The sequence below is a fragment of the Diabrotica virgifera genome, chromosome 2 (assembly GCF_917563875.1).
Source record: "Diabrotica virgifera virgifera chromosome 2, PGI_DIABVI_V3a".
Classification (NCBI taxonomy): domain Eukaryota; kingdom Metazoa; phylum Arthropoda; class Insecta; order Coleoptera; family Chrysomelidae; genus Diabrotica; species Diabrotica virgifera.
Genome location: NC_065444.1, coordinates 145,615,266 through 145,643,191, shown reverse-complemented (window position 1 = coordinate 145,643,191; position 27,926 = coordinate 145,615,266). Strand labels below are relative to the sequence as shown.

The following is a 27,926-nucleotide window of genomic DNA, read 5'->3' as shown; positions in this document are numbered from 1 at the left end:
AAAAAAGGTATTCTTTATAAAAATCTCTGTATGTCCTAAGGGCTTGAGCCATAAATCTTACAAACATGCGTGTCGTCGGCTAGTGGGTGGATTTGTGCATAGGGAAAAATAACATCTCATTTGCCGCTAATTCGTCTAACGGTGATCAACTACAAATGAAGGCTTCAGTGAGATTCAAATCACCGAATTAAATAACTAGCCAATGAACATTAATACATGGTGTATTTTTCCGCAGTGTATCGTTAAGTTGTTGTTATAGAATGAGTAGTATCTGTAGAATTTTTGTTTTAACATCTTAAACATACTACAAATTGCTTTGTAAGTATTATATCACTTTTGTTAAGGTTATTTATACTTATAGACTTCATCCTTTATTTGTAGTGAACTGATGAAGCTTTCGAAATTGTAAAGCGAAACGTTTTCAATATATCAATGAAGTAGTTGACTTCTTTATTTAATTGCCAACTAAATTGACCGATTCAACCTCTGAATTCACTAGCTGAATACCTTTAAATATATATATATATATATATATATATATATATATATATATATATATATATATATATATATATATATATATATATATATATATATATATTAAGAAGACAATGAGTCTTTGCTGACAGTAAATGTACAGTTTTTGGTTATTGGGTTATGCAGCAATTGATAAGTGTACTCTTTTAAGTTTTTATTCCGAGCTTTCGTTCATGATTATGAACATCGTCAGGGTGCTACAATTATATTATATATGTGAGACAATATGAAAATATGTATATAAAATTATATGTACTTACAACTTATTGAGGATATTTTATATAAATATGTATAATACAAATAAGTACAAATCTCATTTTAATGACCACCTATTTGAAATATCCTCAATAAGTTGTAAGTACATATAATTTTATATACATATTTTCATATTGTCTCACATATATAATATAATTGTAGCACCCTGACGATGTTCATAATCATGAACGAAAGCTCTGAATAAAAACTTAAAAGAGTACACTTATCAATTGCTGCATAACCCAATAACCAAAAACTGTATATGGATATATATATATATATATATATATATAATAAAAATTTTTTTGGGGAATGCAGTCAATAAATTTTTGGGCTATTCAGTGAAACACTTTGAACTTATTAGTCGAGCTTTCGAAAATTTTATTTTCTTTATCAAGACTATCTACAAATAAAAATGTTTAAATTTAGATAAAACTCAAAAAATAAAACTTAACTTACTGCTCGTGGTTACAAATTAATAATTATACAACTTATATAAAAACATGAAAATTTCTTAAAAGTAATATGTAAACATAAAAGTTTTGATAATAGTATGTCAATTCAATTCCCAACCCATCGAATTATTATAGTAGTCCAACGACATTTTTTTTGAGTGATCTCGAATTGACATACTATTATCAAAACTTTTATGTTTACATATTACTTTTAAGAAATTTTCATGTTTTTATATAAGTTGTATAATTATTAATTTGTAACCACGAGCAGTAAGTTAAGTTTTATTTTTTGAGTTTTATCTAAATTTAAACATTTTTATTTGTAGATAGTCTTGATAAAGAAAATAAAATTTTCGAAAGCTCGACTAATAAGTTCAAAGTGTTTCACTGAATAGCCCAAAAATTTATTGACTGCATTCCCCAAAAAATTTTTTATTACAATTCCAACAGTCATTACATATTAACAATATATATATATATATATATATATATATATATAATATAAAAAACAAAAGATGTAAATCTTTGAAACACACTCAGTGATCAAAAAATCTAAGTTATTGGTTTACCGGCCAAACGTAACTAAATCAAACAAATGAAATAGAGAATGTGGAAAAATCCCCTTACGAACAATTCACACATCCACACATATATATATATATATATATATATATATATATATATATATATATACATATTAAAGTCAGAATTTGGTATTAGTTTTGAGAGTAAACTAAATGTAAGCCCAAATACTTACGATGTTGGGATAGTATGACGAGGTTTTTCCTGGTTTTCCCTCGTGATTTACTATGGAATCTCTAACGCGAGAATTTTACTGCCATCGTTGCATTTGGTTGTCTTTTTAAAGACAGATCACATGCTATGATTTGTTGTGGCGGATATTCTTGAGTTGGGGTTGGGGTAATCGAATGAACTATCTTTTAGTAAAGTCATCCCAGGAACGCAACTCATTAATATTGGCAATATCATTTTAAAGTCTTCTACTTTAAAATGTATAATACATGTCTGAATTGCCGATGTAAATGAGTCAGATTAAATAAATTATTAGAAGAATTTTTTACTAAGCAACAACATTTTTGTTTATTTTAGTATTATTTTGTATTTTGACAACGACACCCGACTTGGACGTCGAAACGTTAATAAAATCATTTTTTTGGTAAAATTGTGGCTTATTTCCCATTGAAAATAGTTGTGTAATTATTTGTTTAATACGATTTGTAATAAAGTCAATCTAGTTTTTTTTTTCATTTCTAAAGAAACATAACACATCTAGTACTTTATTTTTTAGGAGTAGGTGACTATCGATCTCCAGAAAATCTCCAAAAACTTCTATACAGAGAAAGATGTAAACAATTCATAGCGGCGGAAATGTATCACCCTGCAATATTTTCTAAAAACGTTCCTTCAGAGAAAAATATTAGTATTGCAGGATTGTCGTGTAGAACTAATAAAAGTTTGTCATTTGTAGCAATGGACAGTCTGCTCCATTATTATTTTGCTCGCCAGCTTGGAATCGATTTGAACAACGAACCAGATAAAAGCGCAGTAGTCATTTTAAATGACAAGGTAAGTGTTTTTAAGTATTTAATGGAGCATCCTACACTCCTTCTTTCTTTCGATTTGTAAGTAGTATTTGTTTATGTCAGTCGATTTTCCTTCATTTTGTTAATATTTTATTTCCATTTTATTTTGTATTCTTTTATTTTCTCATTGATTGAATTTTCAGATTTGGTTCTTAGGTCTTCATTTTTCTATCTATCAAGTCCTGTAATGCTTTTCACTTTTCAGAGATCTCATTTCGCTCGAAATTCAACTTTATTTAAAATACATAGAAGTTTAAGGTATGGAAACGCGCTGGCATGTGATCATGTTCATAGTCTTAGAAAAATCTTCTTCTTCTTGTGTCACTCCTATCGGAGATTGGAAATCATCAAGGCTACCCTGACCTTGTTTACAGCTGACCTAAAAAGTTCATTAGTGGTGCAGCCAAACCACTCTCTCAAATTCCGCAACCATGACATTCTTCTACGGCCTAGATTCCGTTTTCCTTCTTTTTTTTCTTGCATTATATTATGAAGTAATGCGTATTTATGACCTCTCATCAGGTGACCCATATACTCGAGTTTTTTTCGTTTTATGGTTAACAAAATTTCTAGGTCGCTTCCTATCCTTCGTATTACTTCAAGGTTTGTGATTCTTTCAACCCAACTTATCTTCAGCATTCGACGGTATTCAGCACTATATATATTATATTCAGCACCACATCTCGAAACTTTCAATATTTTTTATGTTGTTCTGTTTGAGAGTCCAGGCCTCTACACCGTATAATAGCGTGTTAAATACGTAGCTATGGTAGCTCTTAGCTTCTGAGCTACCTCAGATAATTAAGGGTTGGTTACCCCCTACCATAAGGGTTGATGAAATAACTCGTATCACCGTAGATGCATTTATTTTGTAAGTTAGAGTGCTAACGGTAAAAAGCTGGTGGTACGTTAGTTCTCAGTAGCTGTGATGTTTTCCCTTTGGGATCTCAAATATTAATGACTTACTTTTCGCAATGGAATTAGAAAAAAAATAATTAGTCTTCTCCTGTTTATTGTTTTGGTATATAATGAAAGTATTATTGTTTTGGTTAAAAGCGCTGAGTCGACTAGGTTATAAAAATAATGAATACTATTGTTATTTCAAACCGACCTTGGTCAAACCTCAACTGTTACACCGATATGTGCTAATGTAGGTCGATCGTATTTACTATCAACAAACGTAGTTGTTTTGCTAAAGACATTTTTAATTATTAAAAGGATTTGTTTTAATAAGAAGATTACTAAGAGATGCCGTGTATCCCAACACATCTTCCTTTCCTTCCGAAAATTTTCTGACTACGGAAAAGGAAGAAAATTTTCTAATACTACCACCACCTGCTTACTGCGTTTTAATAAATACAATATATACATTTTTTATTTCCTATAAATAATAATCAAATACAAAAAAAAATAAAAGTGAAAATGTTCGTTATCAACATTGTTCCCGTTTCACTTGTCACTCACTGTGTTCTCGGATTGTAAGCATATAATCTATTCTTATGTATTTCCCTGATTTTATTGTTTTCCAATCTGATCTTACAATTAACATTATTTACCTCTGTTATTGTGAAGGGGCCTACATAAAGACTATCAAACTTACCATTATCTTCCCTTTTTACCAGGACTAGGTCTCCTATTTTAAAGTGTTGTGGTGTTGCTTTGCGCTTGTTATTTTCTTGTCGCTCTTTTTTTGTGTTTTAGTAAGAAGGTTCTAGCTCTCTCGTGTGCGCTTTGTAGTTTGTAGCGTAACTCATTGTAGTAAGCATCTATATTGTAACATTGGTTGAATCTCCTGTGTAAGGTCTTCTGGTAGGTTAACCTTCCTGCCATATAACAGTTCAAACGGTGTGTAACCATGATACGCGTTAGGGGTTGTATTGTAGCAGTATGCGAACATCCTGCAACACACATCCCAATTTTCTCTGTCTTCGTCTATGAATGCTCTTACGTACTCGTTTAATGTTCTGTGTAGTTTTTCGCAACTTCCAATGGACTGTGGATGGTATGCCGTTGAGAAGTTGTGCTCTATTTTTAGTAGCTTTGTTATTTCCTGCATTACTTCATTTTTATATTCTGTGCCTTGGTCTGTTCTTATTTGCTTCATGAGTCCGTATGTTGGTATGAAATGATCAAAAATTCCTCGGGCTATTGTCTCTGCTTCGTTATTGCACACGGGTATACTGACCGCGTATTTCGTAAGCTCACATAACATTGTTATACAGTATCTATTACCTTCGTTACTTTTAGTGAATGGACCTATCGTATCTATGTATACTATGTCCCATGGTTTGGAAGAAGTGTCCGATATCACGAATTCCTCGACATGTGTTCTTTTTGGTTTGTTAATTTGACATTTATGACATTGTTTAACGTATTTTCTTACGTCTTTTTCCAAATTTTTCCATCTAAATCTTGCTTTTAGCTTCTTTATGAGTCTGTTATTTCCTACGTGTCCTCCAAACATCGGATGAATATGATATTCTTCTATTAACCTGTGTTTTTCTTTGTCATCTTCTATGTATATTTCTACATTCTTCAATATTTCGTTTCCTTGTTTAATAAATTCCTCAATTGTGCACACTTTAAAAATAATATCGTTTACGTATATTTTTACTTTACGTACTGCATTCTCTACCGCCAGCTTATCAAGCTGTGCCAACATTTGGTTTAAATCAAAATTATTGAATCCTTTGGCTATGCTCTTGCTGCACTTTATTTTGTTTTTGACCCTAATGCTCAGTCTTGGTGAGATTAGTTCTGCTCCAAAAGACAAAATTGGTAGTCTATGCGCCTCTAAATTATTTAGTACCTTTCTTACTGTCTGTTCGGGGGCTTCTGGCTGTAGTGCGAGTTCACTTTCTGCCTTCGTTTGCCTTGCCTCCTTCTTCTTTTCTCTTGCTTGAGCTCGTGTTATAGCTAATATATGGGTATTGTCTATGTATAAGTTCTTAGTTGATGTAATGTTATTCTTGAAAGACTATCTGCATAGTTATTTTTCCTTGTTATATACTCTATTTCGAAATCGTATTCCTCTAAATCTAATCTGATCCTTGTAAGTTTCGAAGTTGGTTCTTTCATTGCGAATAAATGTGTTAGTGGTTTATGATCCGTTTGGACTAAAAATGTTGGTGCTCCATATAAATAACATTTGAAATGATTAATTCCCCAATGAATCGCTAGTAATTCCTTAACGATTATAGGTTTATTACATTCTCCTTTATTGAAACTTCTTGATGCGTATGCTATTGGTAGGTCTATTCCGTTATAATCTTGACTTAAAATTGCTGAACAACTCTCGTTGGATGCGTCTGTTGTTAGGATGAATTGTTTATTGAAATCTGGATATTTTAGGATCGGTGGCTTCATCAGAGATGATTTAAGCTTATTGAATGCTTTTTCACATTCTTCTGACCAAAAAAATTCTACTCCTTTTCTTGATAATCTGTTGAGTGGTCTGCATATTTCAGCAAAATTTTGAATAAAACGTCTATAATAGTTACAAAATGCTACGAATCTTTTTGTTTCTTCCGCTGTCTTAGGTGTCGGGTATTGTTCAATCGTTGCATATTTCGCTTTGTCTGGTGATACTCCTTCCTGAGAAAGATCATGTCTTAAATATGTTACTTCTCTTCTAAAAAATTTACATTTTCCTGGGTTAAGTTTCAAATTGAATTTTCGACATGTCTCGAATGTCTTTTTCAGGTTGTCTAGGTGATGTTTTTCGGATATTCCTATTACTACTATATCGTCCATGTAAAGAAATGCTTTGTCCGGTGTTAATCCCGAAAATGCTATTGACATCATCCTTGAAAAGCTATTTGGGCTTACATTTAATCCAAAAGGTAATCTGGTAAATTGAAATGCTCCATTTTCTGTGCTAAACGATGTGTATTTTCTCGATGATTTTTCTAATGGTATCTGGTGAAAACCTGACATTAAGTCTATAACTGAAAACCATTTTGCTCTTCCTAGTTGATCTAGTATCGAGTCTATCCTTGGTAAAGGAAATTTGTCTGTGACTATTTTCTTGTTCAGTTGTCTAAAATCTATGCATAATCTCCATGCTTTATTTCCATCTATCGCCTTTTTCGGTACCAGCACTACTGGGCTGTTGTATTCTGATGTATACGGTTCTATTATTCCTTGGTCTCTCAGTTTTTGTACTTGTCCGTTTAATTCCTCTGTTTGTGCATGAGGTGTCCTATAGTTTTTAATGTATACCGGAGTTTGGTCTTTAACTCTCAGTTTCTGCTCGTAGAAGTTGTTACATGTTAGCATGTCATGCCTTAGGGCGAATATATCTGAATAATCTTCACATAAAGATACTAACTTATCGCGTATGTATTCTGGAATGTCTAACTTCAATGATTCCCGTAATTCCTTTTTCCTATCCTTGCTGTCGTTGATCAGTCTATATATGTTGAATAATTTAATGTCTAATGTTTTGATTGCGTTTGTCTCTACTTTTACTGTTTCGTAGGTTGTGTTCAAAATTTTGATGTACGGATTATTACTTGAAATAATTGCTCTCGCTATGAATATTCCTGGTTGTATTTCCTGTTGTTCCACTATCCTGTCATTCTTCAGCGTTTGAAAAATTTTTACGACTCTGTAAATTTCACATCTAGGCGGTATTACTATCGTGTCATTATCTATATTATCCAAAATGTTTGTACTGATGTAACAATCGTTGTCCTCTTTAATGTGCATTTTAAGGTTAGCGTAGTCTAGTATGCATTGAAAGTTTGAAATAAAGTCTCTCCCAATGATTCCGTCGGTTGGAATAGGAAAGCTAGGTTCCACTAACTGAAAGATATGCTCAAATCGAGATCCTTTTACTTCTAGCGTTGTTTCAACTTCTTCCATTGTTTGTAATTCTCCTTTAGTTACTCTTTTTATTTTCGCTTTTGTGTTTGGTTTCACATGTTCCTTCATAAAATCTTGTGAACATTTCAGTATTGAAATATCAGCTCCTGTGTCTATGATAAAGGTATTTGTGTTTTCTAGGATTCCTGTTTTCATTCGTACAAAATTCGTTAGGTTTAAATCGAAGTTGTAAATATTATATTCCACTTCTGACTGTGTATTTTCCTTGTTTCGTTCATTCAAAACCCCAACTGCTGGTTTTCTGGTTCCTCTTGGCTGTCTTCTAACTCAAGTAGCCTTACGTTTCTGTTACGTCCTCCTCTCTGGTTCCCTCTGTATGTTTGGTTGTTGAATTGTCTATATCCTCTGTTGGAATAATTCCGTTGGTTTCCTGTTTCTTCTCCTTCGTTCCGTTGCTCGAAGTTATTTCTTCTTCCTCTGTCGTATTTGTTATGGTATCCTCTTCGGTATTGCTGTTGTCCTCTCCTATTTTCATAATTCGTCCTATAATTGAACACTCTTCCCTGTGTGTTCTCCTCTGTCGTATCAATCGATAAAAATTTAGATACTACTTCCTGCGGTGTTGTGAAATTACCTGCCTCCAGTATTAACTTAGCTCTATCCGTATTAACATTTCGTTTCATTGTTGCTACGACTGTTTTCGTTGTGTATTTTTTCGCTAGCTCCAATGGCATTCCTTCCGCTATGTATGCTACCTTCAACTGTTCCGCTAATTCCTGTACTTCGGATGCGTACACTGCTGCATCTTTGTTTCCTTGCCTTTTCTTTGCTAACTTGTCTATTATCGTTTTCGGATTGTCGCCTCTTAATTCCTTCTTCAGTGCCGCTGCTATAAGTGGGATCGTATCCTCTGTGGTTATCAGGTTTCTAGCCTTATTAGTCAATCTTGTTTTTATTAATGTTATCGCTGTTTCTTCATGTCCTTCTGCTATTTTTCCAAGTAACTCTAATGCGCCCAAAAATGGTTGTAGTTTCCCTGCGCTTCCATCAAACTCGTTGGGCAATACCTTGCTTGCAATATTCAAAAATTCGTTGATTGTCAGAGCCATGTTTAATATTTTTATATCTTGTTTTATGTCGCTTTTTCCCTCTTTTATTTACTCGTCAATTTTTTCCTCTATCTCCTCGTCACTTTTTTCCTCTTCTACTTCTTCGTCGCTTTGTTCTTCCTCTATTTCCTTGTCGATTGGTTGGTGTATTGAACTTGGAACTACTGTTCTTAAGTTTACAGCTTGAAATGAGCGTATAACCTTGTCTCTTATTGTTCCGAAATATTTGTTGCACGCTTCTCTTTGTTTGTCCGATAGCGCTTCCCAATTTTTCTTCGTTAAATGTGTGAATTTGTTATACAATTTAATTAGCTGTGTCGTTACTTCTTCTTGTATATCCTTAGATTTAGGTACTTTCTTCTTCAAGACCCTTCTACTTTGTCTTGTTACTTCTTGCGTAATCTCCTCAACTATTTTGACGAAGTCTTCCCAAGTGACTTTGTTGCTACTCATTTATTCATAATTTTCCTTATTCCTGTACCCGTAACGAACGCATAAATTTAGTCTTACGAGGTATAGTAAATATATATGTATATAAAATGTTATGTCAAAAATAGTAAAAATATAGTAAATTGTAATAAAAAATCATTATATCAATCAATATAAATCACCATAAAAATCAGTAGACCAATAAAAATGTAATAAAAATCAGTAGGTAAAATAATAAATGGATAAAAAGTCAGTAAAGATAAAAATATATGCTAGTAAATATATAAAAATCAAATAAAAATCAATATCAAATAAAAATGTATCATTACGTCCTATAAATAACCATAATATTTGTAAAAAAAAATTCCTTATAATACCAATAAGGTAATTAAAATAAACTAGGTAGATAAAAATAGGTAAAACTTAGATTATGTAATGTTGTTCTGAAGCTATTTTCTTGTGGCATTTTTACAATTTTAACTATTTAGAATGGGAAATAAGCCACAATATTATTAAAAAATGATTTTTATTAACGTTTCGACGCCCAAATCGGGTGCCGTTGTCAAAATACAAAATACTATTAACATAAACAAAAATGTTGTTGCTTAGTAAAAAAATTCTTCTAATAATTTATTTGATTTGACTCATTTATATCGGCAATTCAGATACATATGATACATTTTAAAGTAGAAGACTTTAAAATGATATTGCCAATATTTATGAGTTGCGTTCCTGGGACGACTTTACTGAAAGATAGTTCATTCGATTACATGAAATCAACCCCAACTCAAGAATATCCGTCACAAAAAAAATCATAGCATGTGATCTGTCTTTAAAAAGACAACCACATGGGAAAAAAGAAAAATCACGAGGGAAAACCAGGAAAAACCTCGTGATACTATCCCGACATCGTAAGTATTTGGTCTTACATTTAATTTACTCTCAATTAATTTTTAATTTTTTTAAAGACAGATCACATGCTATGATTTTTTTTGTGACGGATATTCTTGAGTTGGGGTTGATTTCATGTAATCGAATGAACTATCTTTCAGTAAAGTCGTCCGAGGAACGCAACTCATAAATATTGGCAATATCATTTTAAAGTCTTCTACTTTAAAATGTATCATATGTATCTGAATTGCCGATATAAATGAGTCAAATCAAATAAATTATTAGAAGAATTTTTTTACTAAGCAACAACATTTTTGTTTATGTTAATAGTATTTTGTATTTTGACAACGGCACCCGATTTGGGCGTCGAAACGTTAATAAAAATCATTTTTTAATAATATTGTGGCTTATTTCCCATTCTAAATAGTTAAAATTAGATTATGTATCTTAAATTACGATTATATTACGTTATTATATGGTTATACGAATCAGGAGTAATATCGTGGAAATACCATAAGAATAGCTAATATGGACTTACCACTTTTACACGGTCTGTGTTCGTATCACCCAAAAGTCCTCGCTGCACGTTCCATAGCATTGTCCATTGTCCCACGATGTTCCATCTCCATACCAAGTTCCATTTTCCATACCATTCTCAGCTCCGTCTCGGGCCTGACGTCTCCATCCTTTTCTGCATACCACACTGTTTTCTAGGGTGGTCGAGGTGCCAGAACATTGACGTGTTTCTCCATACTCGTCCCGTTTACCAGTCCTGTGTTCTTCCCTGGTTCTGGATCGCCATATGGTAGCTCCTAGCTTCTGAGCTACCTCAGATAATTAAGGGTTGGTTACCCCCTACCATAAGGGTTGATGAAATAACTCGTATCACCGTAGATGCATTTATTTTGTAAGTTATAGTGCTAACGGTAAAAAGCTGGTGGTACGTTAGTTCTCAGTAGCTGTGATGTTTTCCCTTTGGGATCTCAAATCTTAATGACTTACTCTTCGCAATGGAATTAGAAAAAAAATAATTAGTCTTCTCCTGTTTATTGTTTTGGTATATAATGAAAGTAAGATTGTTTTGGTTAAAAGCGCTGAGTCGACTAAGTTATAAAAATAATGAATACTATTGTTATTTCAAACCGACCTTGGTCAAACCTAAACTGTTACACCGATATGTGCTAATATAGGTCGATCGTATTTACTATCAACAAACGTATTGTCTGTCCCACCTTGACTTTACAGTACACGAACATACGGCAATACAATCCTTACGGGAGTTTTTAGCGCGGCGATGCCGATTTTCTTCAAAAGAATTTTCAGTCGGACATTACCAAGGTCCTAAAAATGTAGGTCCCAAAAAAATGTTAAAGTAAAACTAACCCGTTACAGTCAAGTAAAACAATATTTTTCATTGATTTTTTGTGAGTGATAGTCATTTTCGAAAAGTAATTAGTAATTTTATAATCAATATGCCTAATAACTTTTTTTGGTTAAGAACGTTAGAATATTCAACATTAAAAGTGGATGTTGTTCTATGGTTGTTAATTTATGTATTGACAGTATAGACAGTTCTGAAGTAATGTCAAGAAAAATATAAAATATATTGCCAGTCAAGTTTAAGTAAAGTTTTATATTGTCCTACCAGGTCCTACAGTTGAGAATAAATAAAGTATAATTGTTGATGCTCAGTTCACCCAAATTAAATTATAACAAAGAATATTAAATAAGCTTAAAACTATTAGTGATAACATTGTATTGATTGAGTAACTCATTGCTTATTTGCAAAATTTGGATCCTAATTGCAGTTTATTGTTATTCTTAATGACTGATTTCCAAGACGAAATTAATGTCATTTTAATGTGTTTACACCCTACGACAGTGGCAGTGAAGGTGAGGAAGACGGAATTATAGAAAGAAGCTAATATATAATATAGTTTAAATGTATTTTAATTATTTCTGTAGGTACCTACGTATTTATTAAGGTTTGACATATTTATGCGCTTAAATACATTATTATATAAATGTTTTATACAAAATTATTTTTAATTTGTTCACATAAAGGTATTTTTCGAAAAAAAAAATGTTTTGGAACCCCTGACAGCCACAAAATGTCAATAATTATTAATTCCAATAAATAACGAGGTAAAATGGATTATTGTCGCGATGAAAGTAATTATAGAATATAATAATACATAATACAATATTTCCCGCGATAAACACAAAATGTCATAATTGAACTAACCTCTTCTGTCAACAAATATAAACGTCTGTCGGAAAATTCGGAGTTAAACTACCTATGATAGCGAGTATCGGTTAAAATCTTGGTCAACTTAAACGGGTTTAAGCGATAACCTAGTACTGAAAAACTGATTAACCATAAAAATTTCGGTGACCGAAAAATCTGGGTTAACCCAGCACTGAAAAACCGGCCCTAAGTTATTAATATTTATCCTATAGAAAAAAGTATGTTTGCTTAAAACTTGTTTCTGATAAAATTTGGCATCACTGTTGGTCATAAGAACCTGTACTGTAAAGTCAAGGTGGGACGCACAATAGTTGTTTTGCTAAAGACATTTTTAATTATTAAAAGGATTTGTTTTAATAAGAAGATTACTAAGAGATGCCGTGTATCCCAACACATAGCCTCTTAGCATTCTTAATCGTAGAGGGATGTTTATATCTCTGTTGCAGAAGAATTTTCTCAACTTTATGAAGGTGGCCCTGGCAATTTCGATACGTCTTTTTATTTCATTGTTTTGGTCTCCAGTTTCGTTTATTAAAGTTCCCAAGTTTTTGTAACTCGATACTTTTTAAATTTGAATGCCGTTTATACTAATATGTGCTGGTTGTGTCATGATTTTATTGAAGACCATAATATACTTGGTTTTTTTTATGTTGATGTTTATGCCACAATTGTTGCAAGCAATATTTATATTTGTAAGTATATACACCGTTCTTAGGCGTCAACGCCCTTCGGTAGGGATCTATGGGGGAGTATCACCGAGCCGCAAGCCCTTATCCCTTGCCGTACTGCTCCCTCATAGGTCGATCAGATGCCCGCATATTCAGGTCTAAGCGCCAGATTCATATTTAGAATTTTATACTGACGCGTTAGCCTTTTTGTTTTTCGATGGCCTGGGCTGGGCTTGAACACTCGTACCTCACGGCGAAGTGAAGTGCGGGTCAGCCGCTAGTCGCACTGAGCTATCCGATCGACATATTTGTAAGTAATAGTTGTAATTCTGCTACGGTTCTTGCACCTAATAAAGTGTCGTCCGCGTATCGAATATTATTTACAACCTCTCCATTGATTATGATTCCTTCGTTTGCTTGCAAAAGGGCTTCCTGGCAGATGTTTTCACTATATACATTAAATAGCAGTGGTGACAAAATGCATCCCTATTGTACTCCTCTACGTATTTCTATTGCTTTTGATATCTCATTTTCTATGTTGATGTTAGCTTTCTGATTCCAATATAAGTTTAGAATTATTCGCAGATCTTTATTATCTATGTCTTTTCTTTCAAGAATGTCTCTTAGCCTATCGTGGCCTACTCTGTCAAACGCTTTTTCAAAATCGATAAAACATAAAACAGAAAAGTCTTACGAGCCGCTAATTTAGATAGCAGGGGAACTGTATTTAATGGATCAGTTAAAATTCTAGCAGATGCTGACGAAACATTATAACAAGAACCAGGGCGAGAACCACGGAAATCCTAACCGAGCTAGTAGCAGCAGCAAAACAAATGGGATTACATATAAATGAAAATAAAGCCAAATTCATGGCGAATAACACAAACACAAGAGCTGGACGTGTTGATGTGTTGACCATCGGTTAACCTCAATGATAACACATCAGGCGAAATAAAAAAGCTAATCATAATTTCAAACAGGTGTTTGATCATAGTCTATCAAAGTACTTAGTTAACAAACGCCTGTCTCATCAGTTCCTCATTAGAAAAATTCTATGTTTAGTTCAGAGAAATTAGGAAAAAAATATCCTGTTGGTGACACAACCCCCTCCAGACCGAAACCAAATTTTTTTAGCAGTATACATCTATAATAATAACCTATATGTTTCCTGCAGCCGATTTTGATGATATACATAATTATAAACAAATGAAGATCAAAAAACGTTAAATTTTCGCTTTTTTCGTCTATTACCAAAAAGTTAAGCATTTTAAACAAATTTGAGAGTAAGAAACTTAAAAATCGTATAAAAAACTTCAATATGGCGTTCGGTGAATATGTCTATCCTTATTGGTTGCTTAGAAAATTACAAAATAAATAATAAATTTTGAGTTTTTCTAAATATTCATAACTTATGTAAAAATTAACTTAGAACCTTCTTATTACACGGAATGCTGAGACTTCTGGTGCTTAAATTATACCCTAAATTTCAAAGCAGTTGGTCAAATATTTTAAAAGTTATTTAATTTGTTTAATTTAATTCAAAAAAATTACAAGAAAATAATTCTAAATATTGCAAAATTATTTTGCAAGAACATGTGAATTTAAAAAACGGGGGGCTAACTTCGTCCCTAATTGTCCTATATTGCGTTCCACGGTCACCTTTCAGTACAGTCTCTTATGAAGAACAGTGTTGCCAAGAGATATTCTGTGGCTTGGTTCTAAAAGGGCCAATGTCAAATTTTTGTTTTTTTTTTACAGCTTTCTTTTGAATTTAATATTGACCAAACAAAATGCAAAAGATTGACTCTGGCCCTTTTAGCATTAAGCCACATTATGTTTCTTGATGTTAAAATGGGCAATTTCAATTTTTTGCATTTTGTTTGGTCAATATTAAATTCAAAAGAAAGCTGTACAAAAAAACAAAAATTTGACATTTGCCCTTTTAGAACCAAGCCACAGAATTAATATTCAAATGATATATCTTTAATATCGTATAAATATCTTTCATAGTATGTACCTATCTATGAATTATTTAAAAATAATAAAACCCACAGATTTTCAAATCAAGATGTTTTGGCTTTAAGTTCGTCTGCTTAAAACACTGAGCTGCAAGGTTCTCATAAGTTTTATATTGGGATATGCTGCCCACACTGCAAAGTGACTGCGGAACGCAGAATAGGACAATTGTTTTTCTTTCTAAATGTGTATAAAAATTCAGTCTTTCTAAATATGAAAAAATAATTTTTCTACGGGTAACGGTTAAAAAGTTATTCTAATCGTTTATAAGTAAGCAAAAAATCGACATGTTTGTGCAAAATAATTTTACACTGTGTTTGTTTCACGATTAGTTTACCGTGAATATACGATGCTATTAAATATTACTTTAGCAATTAAAATAATATTCGGCGACACTTTTCGATAGAACTCTTTATTGATTGCTAGAGGTGTTTACAGATCAAAGTTTTGTTCGCTACTACTTACTAAAATTACAAAAAGCGCTCGACCAGAAATCCCGTGTGGTGGGGAAAGCAAAAATGTCTTTATCTCTTCTACAAAATTTCACTTTGGAAAAAAAACGTAATTAACAAATCGTCATCACTGTCCTTCTAAGAAGCAGCAACATAGCTTGCCTCGCACAAACTTTCCAAATACCTAACTTTATAAATAGAATCAGGAATACAATTGACAAATATTACCCAGAACTATAGGTAAGAATGAATGTATTTTAATCTATTAAGATATTTCTGGAAAATAATTTACCCAAGCTTTAGGAATGTTCTGATATGCATCTACATGTAAAATAAAATCGAAACAAAAATTAACTAAACCATAAGGAGACGGAAAATGCCGGCCGCCTTGAACTAATAAAGTTCAAATGAGGTTGTCGGTTGACGTCGATAATCTAGCTGATCGGAAGTGGACACAACTTCTTCACGCAGCGTTTGTACTCTCCAGTTTTGGTTTTCAGAGTTACCACTCTGACAATGCCGTCCTCTCCAGGGTGCACCGACGTGATGCGTCCAACGGCCCATTGCAACGGGGGCAAATTGTCTTCAAGAATTAACACCAAAGCATCCACCATTATTCCATTATCAGAAGCATTAACTTTATTGCTGCTGATCAATTGATGAAGATATTCTTTATACCATCGCTTCCAGAAGTGCTGCTTCAATTGCTGGGCATGCTGCCAGACTGATAGTTTATTTGATGACATATCCAAAAATTCAGTCTCAGGATAACTTGTCATCGGACCACCAATTAAAAAATGTCCAGGGGTAAGGGGAGGAAGGTCATTTGGGTTAGACGACAAAGGAGAAATAGGACGAGAATTTAATATCGCCTCTATTTCAATAAGATAAGGTTCTAATTATTCGTATGTTAACAAAGTATCCCCTACAGTGCGAATTAAATCATTCTTGAAGGACTTAACCGCGGCTTCCCAAATTCCTCCAAAGTGGGGAGATTTGGGCGGTATAAAATGCCAAGCGAACCTTTCAACCTCCGAATATCTTTTAATGGCATTTTGATAATCTGACGAGTTATATAATTCGTGCAGCTCGCGACTTGCCCCCACGAAATTGGTAGCGTTATCGGAATATATTTCTGCACATTTTCCTCGTCTAGAACAAAAACGACGAAAGCTGGCTAAAAAGGCTTCGGTAGTCAAGTCGCTTACTAGTTCTAAATGAACGGCCCGTGTAGACATGCATACATACACGGCGACGTATACCTTTAATCGTCTACGATTGCGGAACCTTTTCTCCTTAATAAACAAAGGACCGCAATAGTCAACTCCAGTTTTAAGAAAATGTCGAGAAGGAGTTACCCGGTATTCGGGAAGGATACCCATTTTATGATTAGCCGGACGTGGTTTTACGCGAAAACAAGGGATGCATCGATGTAAAATTTTTCGAGTTACATTACGTCCGTCTAACGGCCAATAAATTTGGCGCACGGAGTACAAGGTGGCTTGGGGACCAGCATGTTTTAATTTTACGTGCTCTTCACGTATAATTAATCGAGTAATGTAGTGATGAGCTGGCAGCAAAATTGGATGTTTTTGAGACTCAGATAACGAGGATCGATAAAGTCTACCACCAACTCTTAAGATTCCGTTATTATCTAGGAATGGATTCAAAGGCACCAATTTACCGGTACCAATAACGAAATCCTTGTTTTTCAAAGAATTAATTTCTTTTGAAAATTCCGCGAATTGCGTCATCTTAATTATTAAAGATTGCGAATCAACCAACTCTTGAGCATTTAGCTCGCTTAAATTGCGCTTATCTTTTCCCTTCAACCTTGCGTTAAGAATAAATCGACGAACATAGGCAATCACGCGAATTAGTTTATGCATTGAGCTGTATTTTTCTAAAATATTATTATTATTCAACAAAACTTGTATACAATTTATTGATTGAGGCCTTACCAATTTTAATTCGGGAATTTCGATCGAATCCAATATTCCTTTCGGCCACGAAGACTGGGTTCGCGATAAACAAGAGGGACCGATTTGCCAAATATTATTTTCTAAAAATTCTGAGGGAAGCTGACCGCGCGATAAACAATGGGCTGGGTTGTCCAACGAGGAAACGTGCTGCCAATGACACCGACTAGTCAGGCTTTGTATTTCCGCAACCCGGTTGGCGACAAATGTGCGAAGAAGATACGACTGGGTATTTATCCAGTGAAGAGTGATTGTTGAGTCCGACCAAAAATAAGTACCGTTGATCTCCAGCAAAAGAGAATGCTGATGCGTCGCATAGAGCCGAGCTAGAAGTAGAGCGCCGCATAACTCTAATCGCGGTAATGATATTGAACTGAGGGGTGCTACGCGAGATTTTGCACAAATTAATCGCACAAAAATATTTCCCTCAGCATCAACAGAACGACAATAAAGACAAGCGCCGTAAGCCTTTTCGCTAGCATCACAAAATCCATGAATTTGGATATCAACGGGATTTGGTATTGTAATACACCGAGAAAAACTTAAATTTTCGATAAGTTTTAATTGAGCTTGAAATGACAACCACAAATCGTAAATTTCGAGCAGAAGTGACTCATCCCAGGTTACTCCCGATTTCCAGCATATTTGCATAATTATTTTTGCGTATACGATAATTGGGCCCAACAATCCCAGCAGATCAAACAATTTTGCGATTTGCGACAAAATAGAGCGTTTCGTTACAGTTTCGATACTTGAAATGCCCGAGCTATAAAATAGAATATCTTCGCGAGAATTCCATTGAATTTCTAATGCCTTGACGGTGGCATCAGGATCTAGAGACATGTGAGTACTCTCAGCATGTTTATTTTGGTCAACTATTAAGGAGCTATCATTTGATGCCCATTTTCGAAGAAGAAAACCACCTTTTTTTAACAATGAGATAAGATCTTCTCTAAGAGCGGACGCTTCTGCGCGAGTCTTTGCACCAGTGAGAAGATCATCGACGTAAAAGTCTCTGTTTAATGCGATAGCTGCGAGAGGATGAGCAGAACCTTATCTTGAGCTAATTGCTTAAAAGTTCGAGTTGATAAATAGGATGCCGGCGCGGTACCGTACGTGACGGTATTAAGAATGTACGTTTCTATTGGCTCTTGTGGATTTTTACGAAACAAAATTTTTTGATAAATAGCGTCATCGGGGTGTACGAGAATTTGGCGATACATTTTCTCTGCGTCGGCTGCCAATACGAATATATGTTGACGAAAACGAAGAATGACAAATAAGTCATCCTGCAGCTTGGGACCGACCATTAAGGCATCATTGAGTGATATTCCCGTTGACGTTTTTGCAGATCCGTCAAAAACTACGCGAGTTTTAGTGGTGAGACTATCTTGTTAATACTGCGTGATGAGGGAGATAAAATCCAATTTGTTAATCATTTTCATCATTTTTATACGACATGTGAGTTAATTTCTCATATTCGGTCAAAAAGGCAGAATAGTCCAGCTGGAGAGCAGGATCTTTACGAAAACGATTTTCTAGAGAATAAAAACGTTTTAACGCGCTATTGTATGAATCACCTAATTTAGATTTCTTGTGATTAAATGGCAACCTTACGATATATCTACCAGTAACATCCCGAGTAGTGTGACAATCGAAATGCTCTTCGCATGCTTTTTCTTCCGGCCACAAAACTTTGATGCTTGGAATTTCTTCCATTTCCCAGAAGCGATTTAGATTGAGGTCCGACATTGGACTATTTAATGAAAGATGACACGAAATATTTTGCAATTGAAATGAATGATTTATTTCACCTGCGACAATCCAACCTAGTTGGGTTTTTTGGAGAACAGCATTAGGCTGATTTTTCAACGATATCTGACCTACACTGAGAAGTTTGTAAAACAATTTGACTCCCAGCATCTACTTCTGCGGGTTTGCAGAATTCAGGATCAGCTTTTGCTGATCTGTGGCAAAATCAAAAATGCAACAGTTTTTTGAAATTTGCTAAAACGCGATTTGATTGTAGCATGCGCAGAATTTTTTATTTTGGTCGATAAATCATCTACCCCGGAAACTGTGATATTAACGGGTTTTTGATCCAAATTTAAAAATTGAGCCAAGGCTTCGGTGATAAAATGTGCTTGAGAACCGGCGTCCAAAAACTCTCGACAAGTTTTGGCTTTTCCGCGACTGTTCACGATATCTACCACTGCGGTAGCTAATAGTACTTCCGTGGCTACATTTGCGTGCAAATTTACGCTAGCACTAGGTGTATCCGTATTTGTATTTTTATTGTTATTCGAAGCTCTTTTTGGTTTATCGAAATGCAACAAGCTGTTGTGTTTTTGATGACAAACGCGACAATTGGAAGCGGTGCACTGCAAGACGCGATGATTTTTGCGTAAGCAATTAATACACCATCCACCCTTTTTTGCAACTTCATAACGTTCAACAGGCGATAATGATGTGAATTCACGGCAGGAATTTATATAATGCTCACCGTCACAAAAAATACAACTATTTTGTGAAGTAGTTGCAGTATAAGTTTGTTGATTTCGCGAATGCTGAGCCATATTCGACGATTTTGGTTTATTTGGTGGAGGATTTTTGATAGAAGATTGCTGAGATCGCGTGTTTTCGAGTTGAGCTTTTCTATTTAAAAACGACATCATTTGTTTCATTGTTGGATTACGCGATTCGTTACTATTATCCTCCCATCGTTCGCGGACACTATTAGTGAATTTGTATTTTAATAATATGACGAGAAAAGAATCCCACGAGTCGATGGGTTCACCAAGATTTTTTAACGCTCTTAAATATTTTTGAATATGATCCAAAAATGCACGAGTCGAAAATTATTTTGACATGCACGGCGTGTCAATTAGCGGTTTGATATAACTATCACGGATGAATTTTCGATCGTCATAGCGCTCTTATTAACAAATTCCACGCGACATCATAATTTTGAGCAAACGATTCGATGGAAGATATTATGTCCGCAGCTTCTCCTGTTAAACAACTTTTCAAATAAAAGAGTTTTCTCATGGGAGGAATGTTATTATCTTCATGAACTAATGAATTAAATAAATCAAAAAAGCCAATCCACGTGTCTATAGTGCCACTGAAAATCGGTAAAGGAATGCTTGGAAGAGATGCTGCCGGAAAATTTGTTGCGCCGACGACGACGATGAAGGAACGATAGAAAATATTGGTTCTGGCGGTGTATCATCTAAAGTTGACGATTTTAATTTTTCCGTAATCCGATCCGACAAAAAATTGGTAGCGATTGCGTATGTTTTATAATATTGTTCCTCAAATTCTAAACGATAATTAGTAAGTTCATCCGATTCTTTCTGTAATATTTCTAATTCAGTTTGAACAATTTCAAAATTTTCACGAACTTTTTCTATGTCCTGATACCGTTTTTCTAAGCTTAGAAAATCTTTTTCAGGATTGTATTTATTTAAAAAAAATTCATATATCGTTAAAGATCGCTTGGCATTACCGCGTTTGATATTAAGGGCTTTAATTACTTCTTCAGTCATTTTAAATTTTTATAATATATAAATAAAAATTAACCAAATAACCGAAAATCCAAAATTTCTCACGACAAAGCGGTAATAAATCATTTAAATTATATGATCAGTTTATTAAATTCATACTTAATTAACTTTGAACAAACTCGAAATAGAGAGGATATTAACTTTTATGAATAGTAAAAGGAATAGAGTAAAAGTAATGGATTAATTGAGTGGTTCAAATGACTTACTTTGAATTAGTGACTTTCGAGACTTCTACTGATGACAGCTCACATTTGATTTGATGCTATGATGACCGTTGTTGCTGATGGTTTTATTTATTTAGCGTATGGCTTAAGTATATCACAGAATATATTTAGATTTATGCATTATACAATGCATCACAAACAGATGTCCAATTTTTTTATATATTCGATTGACCCTTCGGTTGCCATTACAAAGTCTATAGGGTCGCCTGTGTATGCTCTGTGTGGGCAGTCCTGAACAATGTGACTGATCGTCTGTCTTGCAGCGCCGCAGTCACAAGAAGGCGAGGGGAGTTTACCCCATCTGTGGAGGGAGTCGGCGCATCTTCCACAGTTTGTTCGAATTCGATTAAGGGCTGCCCAAATCTTACGGGGACGTTCAAATTCGCCAGGTTTCCCTATGATGTCCGGTAGACTATGGTAATGCGGATCTGTCCTACTTTCCCAATCTTCTCTCCATCGGGTATTTAAGTCAAAGTTGGATTGCTGCAGCGCTTGAGCAGATTGTAGAGGGGGTAACCTGGATCGGAGACGGTTTCCAAGAATATCGGGGATGTCGTTGTAGACTAGAAGCTGGTGACTGTCCATTATTTTGTTATATTCTTTAACCAATGCATGTTCGCGGCGTAGGTTGGGTGGTGCTATATTACTAAGGGTAGGTAGCCACATTGTAGGGGTGGGCTTAATTGTGCCTGTTATCATACGCATAGTACGGTTTAGTTGGGTGTCGACCAGGTGGGTATGCCTGCTATTTAGCCACACTGGAGCACAGTATTCTGCCACCGGATATATCAGGCCAAGAGCAGAGGATCTTAATGTTGATGCTGTGGACCCCCATGTAGTGCCGCAGAGTTTCTGTATTATATTGTTGCGTGTTTTCAATTTTGCTGCTGTTTTCGTCAGGTGTTCTCTGAATGTGAGCGTTCTGTCTAGAGTAACCCCAAGGTATTTCGGGTATTTATTGTGTTTTAACAGCTTGTTATTAAAATACACTCGCAATTCTCTGTTTGCCAACTTGTTGTTTAGATGAAAAGCTGATACTTCAGTTTTTGTAGTACTTGGCTGTAGTCTCCATTTCTTAAGGTATTCGCTGAGGATGGATAAGTCATTCGTGAGAGTGATTTCTGTAGTTTCTAAAGATTGGTGGCTTGTTGCAAGGGTCCAGTCGTCAGCATATCCAAACTTCCGAGATTCGGTTTCAGGCATGTCAGCAATATAGAGGCTGAAAAGTAAAGGGGCAAGGACAGAACCCTGTGGAAGACCATTGTTAAGTTTCATCTGTCTACTCGTCTCCTTTCTCATTATAACCTGGAAGGCTCTGTTGGTCAGCATGTTGTCAATGAGGTTAATTATCTTTCTGCAGGGGATAATGCGGGCCAGTTTATATATTAATCCCTGTCTCCAAACAGTATCATATGCTGCTGTTAGATCTATAAATACTGTTGCTGTCTTTTGTTTCTTTTGAAAACTAGCTTCTATAAAAGTTGTTAATGACAGCACTTGGTCCGTACAGCTTCGATGAGGGCGGAAGCCAGCTTGTTCAATGGGGACATTTTCTAGTATCCTGTGACTAATTCTGTTGAGGAGAAGCTTTTCTAATAGTTTATATACCATGCTGAGTAGAGCTATGGGGCGGTAGTTTTCTGGCTTATCGTTTGATTTGCCCGGTTTCGGAATTGCAATTATCTTTGTTCGCTTAAGTGAGAAAGGAATGTTACCTGACTGAAGTATATCATTAAAGAACATTGCAAGCCACTGTTTCGTGTATGCACCACTGTGTATCAAGAACTCTGGATGGATACCATCAAAGCCAGGTGCTTTACCTGATTTCATTTCTTTCAGCGCATGTGTGATTTCAGAAATAAGTATTCTTGCTGAATATTCGGAGTTCGTTCTGTTCATTTGTTTTAATGCCCTTAAGTCTCTTTTCACGTTGGTAGTATGTGTTCGATCTCGTGGAGCTCTGGATAGAGATACTATATGGGAGGCAACCTTGTTAGGAGACATTTTAGACTCTCTGGATTCTAGCTGGTTAGCTCCTCCAATTTTCCGCAACAAGGACCGTGCCTGCCGGCTTGATTTTTTGAAGTCAAGGTTTTCGACAGTCTTTATCCATTTTTGGCGTCTAGCTGTATCGATGTTGTGTAAAAGCTCATCGGCTATTTCTCGGTCACCACTTTCGAGAAACTTCGTGTATAAGTCTTCACATGTTTCAGTCCATCCAGGCACATATTCTTTGCGATACCCCCTAGGGATGGTTTTCTTGGCAGTGCTTATTACTGCGCCCACAAACCTCTCATAATGTTTGCTGGTTGGAGGGACCCAGCTCAAGGTCCGGTCTAGTTGTTCAGAGAACTTCTTCCAGTTTGCTTTTCTAAGATTCCACCTGGGTCGAGGATATGATCTAATTATTGGAATTGATATTCCGATGGTGATAAGCACCGGACGATGTTGAGTATGTGGGAAGTCTGCAAGGACACTTCTCGCAGTTGTTAGTGGTCTGTCATTGGTATCTTTTGAGACAAAACATAGGTCTGGGTTATATTCTTTTCTCCATGCAGCTGATTTAAATGTTCCTCTGTCTTTGGCATCAAAAACTAGATATGTGTTTTGCTCTTCGGACCATTCTACTAGTGCCTCCCCATTTTCATCATTCGTGGTGTACTTCCACATTTCGTGGTGGCTGTTGAGGTCGCCGATGTATATAGTAGGATGTGGATGAGTCTTTAGCACTTATGGGTTCCATGTAGTGGCTGGAGGTTTGTATATGTTAACTACGGTAATATCTCCAATCTTGGTGACTACTTCATGTATATTATTTTCATTGGAAGCAGAAAGTAGGAAACCATTTTCTATATTGCAGCGAATGTAGGTTGCGACGCCGTAATGTTTATCATAGGTGGCTCCCAGTAAATCGTAGCCAGGTATCTTTCCCCTTAAATCAAGCTGGACTTTGTCTTCAGTATGGGTCTCTTGTATGGCAACCAGGTCAATGTCGTTATCGTGTAGGATTTTTTGCAACACTTGGCATTTTGCCTGGCTTACAGGCTGATGGTACAGGAATATGACGACGATGTGTGATGGATCCTTGAGAATTCCGACGATAAGGCGATAATGTATTCTTGAGACACTTCACTACAGTTTTATAGCACCACTACTACTATTCGAATCTTCACTTTATTTTGATTAAAGCAATACAGCAAAAAGTTATATTTTTTAACAATAACTACGCTCAGTTCTTCAAATACATCAAGCTAGAAGGACCATGTTTGTTTCACGATTAGTTTACCGTGAATATACGATGCTATTAAATATTACTTTAGCAATTAAAATAATATTCGGCGACACTTTTCGATAGAACTCTTTATTGATTGCTAGAGGTGTTTACAGATAGTTCAGAGAAATAAGGAAAAAAAATATCGTGTTGGTGACACATCCCCCTCCAGGCTGAAACCAAATTTTTCGAGTAATATGGTCATCTATAATAATAACCTATATGTTTCCTGCAGCCGATTTTGATGATATACATAGTTATAAACAAATGAAGATCAAAAAACGGTAAATTTTCGCTTTTTTCGTCTCTTACTAAAAAATTGGGTATTTTAAACAAATTTGAGAGTAATAAACTCATAAACCGTATAAAAAACTTCAATATGGCGTTCGCTGAATATGTCTATCCTTATTGGTTACTTAGAAAATTGCCAAATAAATCATAAATTTTGAGTTTTTATAAATATTCATAACTTATGTAAAAATTAACTTAGAACCTTCTTATTACATGGAATGCTGAGACTTATGGTGCTTAAATTACACCCTAAATTCCAAAGCAATTGGTCAAATAGTTTAAAAGTTATTTAATTTGTTTATCCAAAATTAATTTTTTTTGCAACACTGTAAGTCACAAAATGATGAAGTTACAGTAATATTTTGGATAGTTTATGAAAGAAGAAAATTTACAGTATTAATTTAATTTAAAAAAAATGACAAAAAATAATTGTAGATATTGCAAAATAATTTTGCAAAAACATGTGAATTAAAAAAATGGGGGAGCTAACTTTGTCCCTAAATGTCCTAGAACAGTTGTTTTTCTTTCTAAATGTGTATAAAAATTCAGTCTTTCTAAATTTGAAAAAATAATTGTTCTACGGGTAACGGTTAAAAAGTGATTCTAATTGTTTATAAGTAAGCAAAAAATGGACATGTTTTTGCAAAATAATTTTACACTGTTTAAAATTATTTTTTGTCATTTATTTTTAATTAAGGTAATAGTATAAATGTTCTTCTTTCATAAACTGTCCGAAGTATTATTGTAACCTCATAATTTTCTGACTTATAGTGTTGCAAAAAAAATGAATTTGGGAAAAATAAATTAAATAACTTTTAAACTATTTGACCAATTGCTTTGAAATTTAAAATATAATTTAAGTACAAGAAGTCTCGGCATTCCGCGTAATAAGAAGATTCTAAGTTAATTTTTACCTAAGTTACGAATATTTATAAAAACTCAATATTTATGATTTATTTTGCAATTTTCTAAGCAACCAATAAGGTTGGACATATTCAGCGAATGCCATATTGAAGTTTTTTATACGATTTATGAGTTTCTTACTCTCAAATTTGTTTAAAGTGCTTAACTTTTTGGTAATAGACGAAAAAAGCGATAATTTACCGTTTTTCGATCTTCTTTTGTTTATAACTATGTATATCATCAAAATCGGCTGCAGGAAACATATAGGTTAATAATATAAATGTCCATACTACTCAAAAAATTTGGTTTCGGCCTGGAGGGGGATGTGTCACGAGAAAAACCTTATTTCTCTGGACTAAGATCAAAGTTTTGTTCGCTAATACTTACTAAAATTACAAAAAGCGCTCGACCAGAAATCCCGTGTGGTGGGGAAAGCAAAAATGTCTTTATCTCTTCTACAAAATTTCACTTTGGAAAAAAAACGTAATTAACAAATCGTCATCACTGTCCTTCTAAGAAGCAGCAACATAGCTTGCCTCGCACAAACTTTCCAAATACCTAACTTTATAAAGAGAATCAGGAATACAATTGACAAATATTACCCAGAACTATGAGTAAGAATGAATGTATTTTAATCTATTAAGATATTTCTGGAAAATAATTTACCCAAGCTTAGGAATGTTCTGATATGCATCTACATGTAAAATAAAATCGAAACAAAAATTAACTAAACCTTAAGGAGACGGAACACACTGTTTAAAATTACTTTCTGTCATTTTTTTTTTTTTAATTAAGTCAATAGTATGAATTTTCTTCTTTCATAAACTGTCCGAAGTATTACTGTAACCTCATAATTTTCTGACTATAGTGTTGCAAAAAAAAATGAATTTGTGATAAACAAATTAAATATCTTTTAAACTATTTGACCAATTGCTTTGAAATTTAGCGTATGATTTAAGCACCAGAAGTCTCAGCATTCCGTGTAATAAGAAGGTTCTAAGTTAATTTTTACATATGTTATGAATATTTATAAAAACTCAAAATTTATGATAAAAAAGATCAAGGCAGGTTTTGTTTATATTTGATTCAGAGTTCGACCACCATCTCCATATAGCTATTTCAGCATCCTTATGCCTCATCGGTGAAGCTCAGAAGTCTCAACTCTGAAGAAAATACAAACAATTCTGCCAATTTAAGGCAAACCATCGCAATGCAATGAACCCACCTCTGAGACGCAATTCAGCGACATCTCCCGTATTACGAGGAAAACAACGAAAAGCCCCAGATGCAAAGTTTACTACCTTTTAAACTTAAAACTACTTACTAACTTTTAAAATTTATGATTTATTTTGCAATTTTCTAAGCAACCAATAAGGATGGACATATTCAGCGAACGCCATATTCAAGTTTTTTATACGATTTTTAAGTGTCTGACTCTCAAATTTGTTTAAAATGCTTAACTTTTTGGTAATAGATGAAAAAAGCGAAAATTTACCGTTTTTTGATCTTCAGTTATTTATAACTATGTATATCATCAAAATCGGCTGCAGGAAACAATTTATAGGTTATTATTATACTAGGTTGTTCAATAAGTTTTGCAGTTCGATAAGAAAAACACAATTTTATGACTTGAAATGCACTTTATTATTCCGTATGCTCTCCCTGGACATTAATACACTTGTTCCAAAGAGATTTCAATTTATTAATTCCATCCCTGAAGGGACAATCAGGAAGGGCTGCAAAATACGCTTCCACAGCTGTTATACATTATTCATTTGATTAAAAACGCTTTCCACGCATAAATTTTTTTAGGTATTGAAACAAATGGAAGTCTCTAGGAACCAAATCTGATTAATACTGTGGATGCTCTCACAATTCGAATTTTAATTCGTGGATTTTAGCCATTTGTAAAATACTCATATAACACGGTGCGTTGTCCTGATGAAAAAGGATTTTTTTCTTTTGCAAACCGGTTCTTTTTTCACGATTTTTTTCCTTCAGCTGGTCTAAATGGTTACAATAATGTCCAGAATTTATTGCTTTATCAGTTTGCAAGTGTACCACAAAAAAAATTCCTCTCACATCCCAAAAACTGATGCTAAAATCATCTTGGTCGATTTCTGGACACAAACTCGTTTTAGAGCCGAAAAACAGATTCTACCAGTTTCTAACCTTTTGTTTTGATTCAGGATCATGGTGAT

General features: G+C 34.4%; 1 protein-coding gene and 1 long non-coding RNA gene across 6 annotated transcripts in view; both read left to right on the top strand.

Annotated features, from left to right (window-relative positions):
• Positions 1-27,926, top strand: part of LOC126879652 (thioredoxin domain-containing protein 11) — a 216,469-nt gene that overhangs the window by 145,509 nt on the left and 43,034 nt on the right. For all 5 annotated transcript variants that reach the window (XM_050642844.1, XM_050642841.1, XM_050642842.1 and 2 more), the window contains one exon: positions 2,557-2,834. In XM_050642844.1, coding sequence (XP_050498801.1) covers positions 2,557-2,834 — 278 coding nt within the window. The remainder of the gene's footprint in view (positions 1-2,556; positions 2,835-27,926) is intronic.
• On the top strand, positions 104-445 carry LOC126879654 (uncharacterized). The gene is made up of 2 exons (XR_007696175.1): positions 104-318; positions 382-445. It is a non-coding gene; the product is annotated as an uncharacterized LOC126879654 (long non-coding RNA).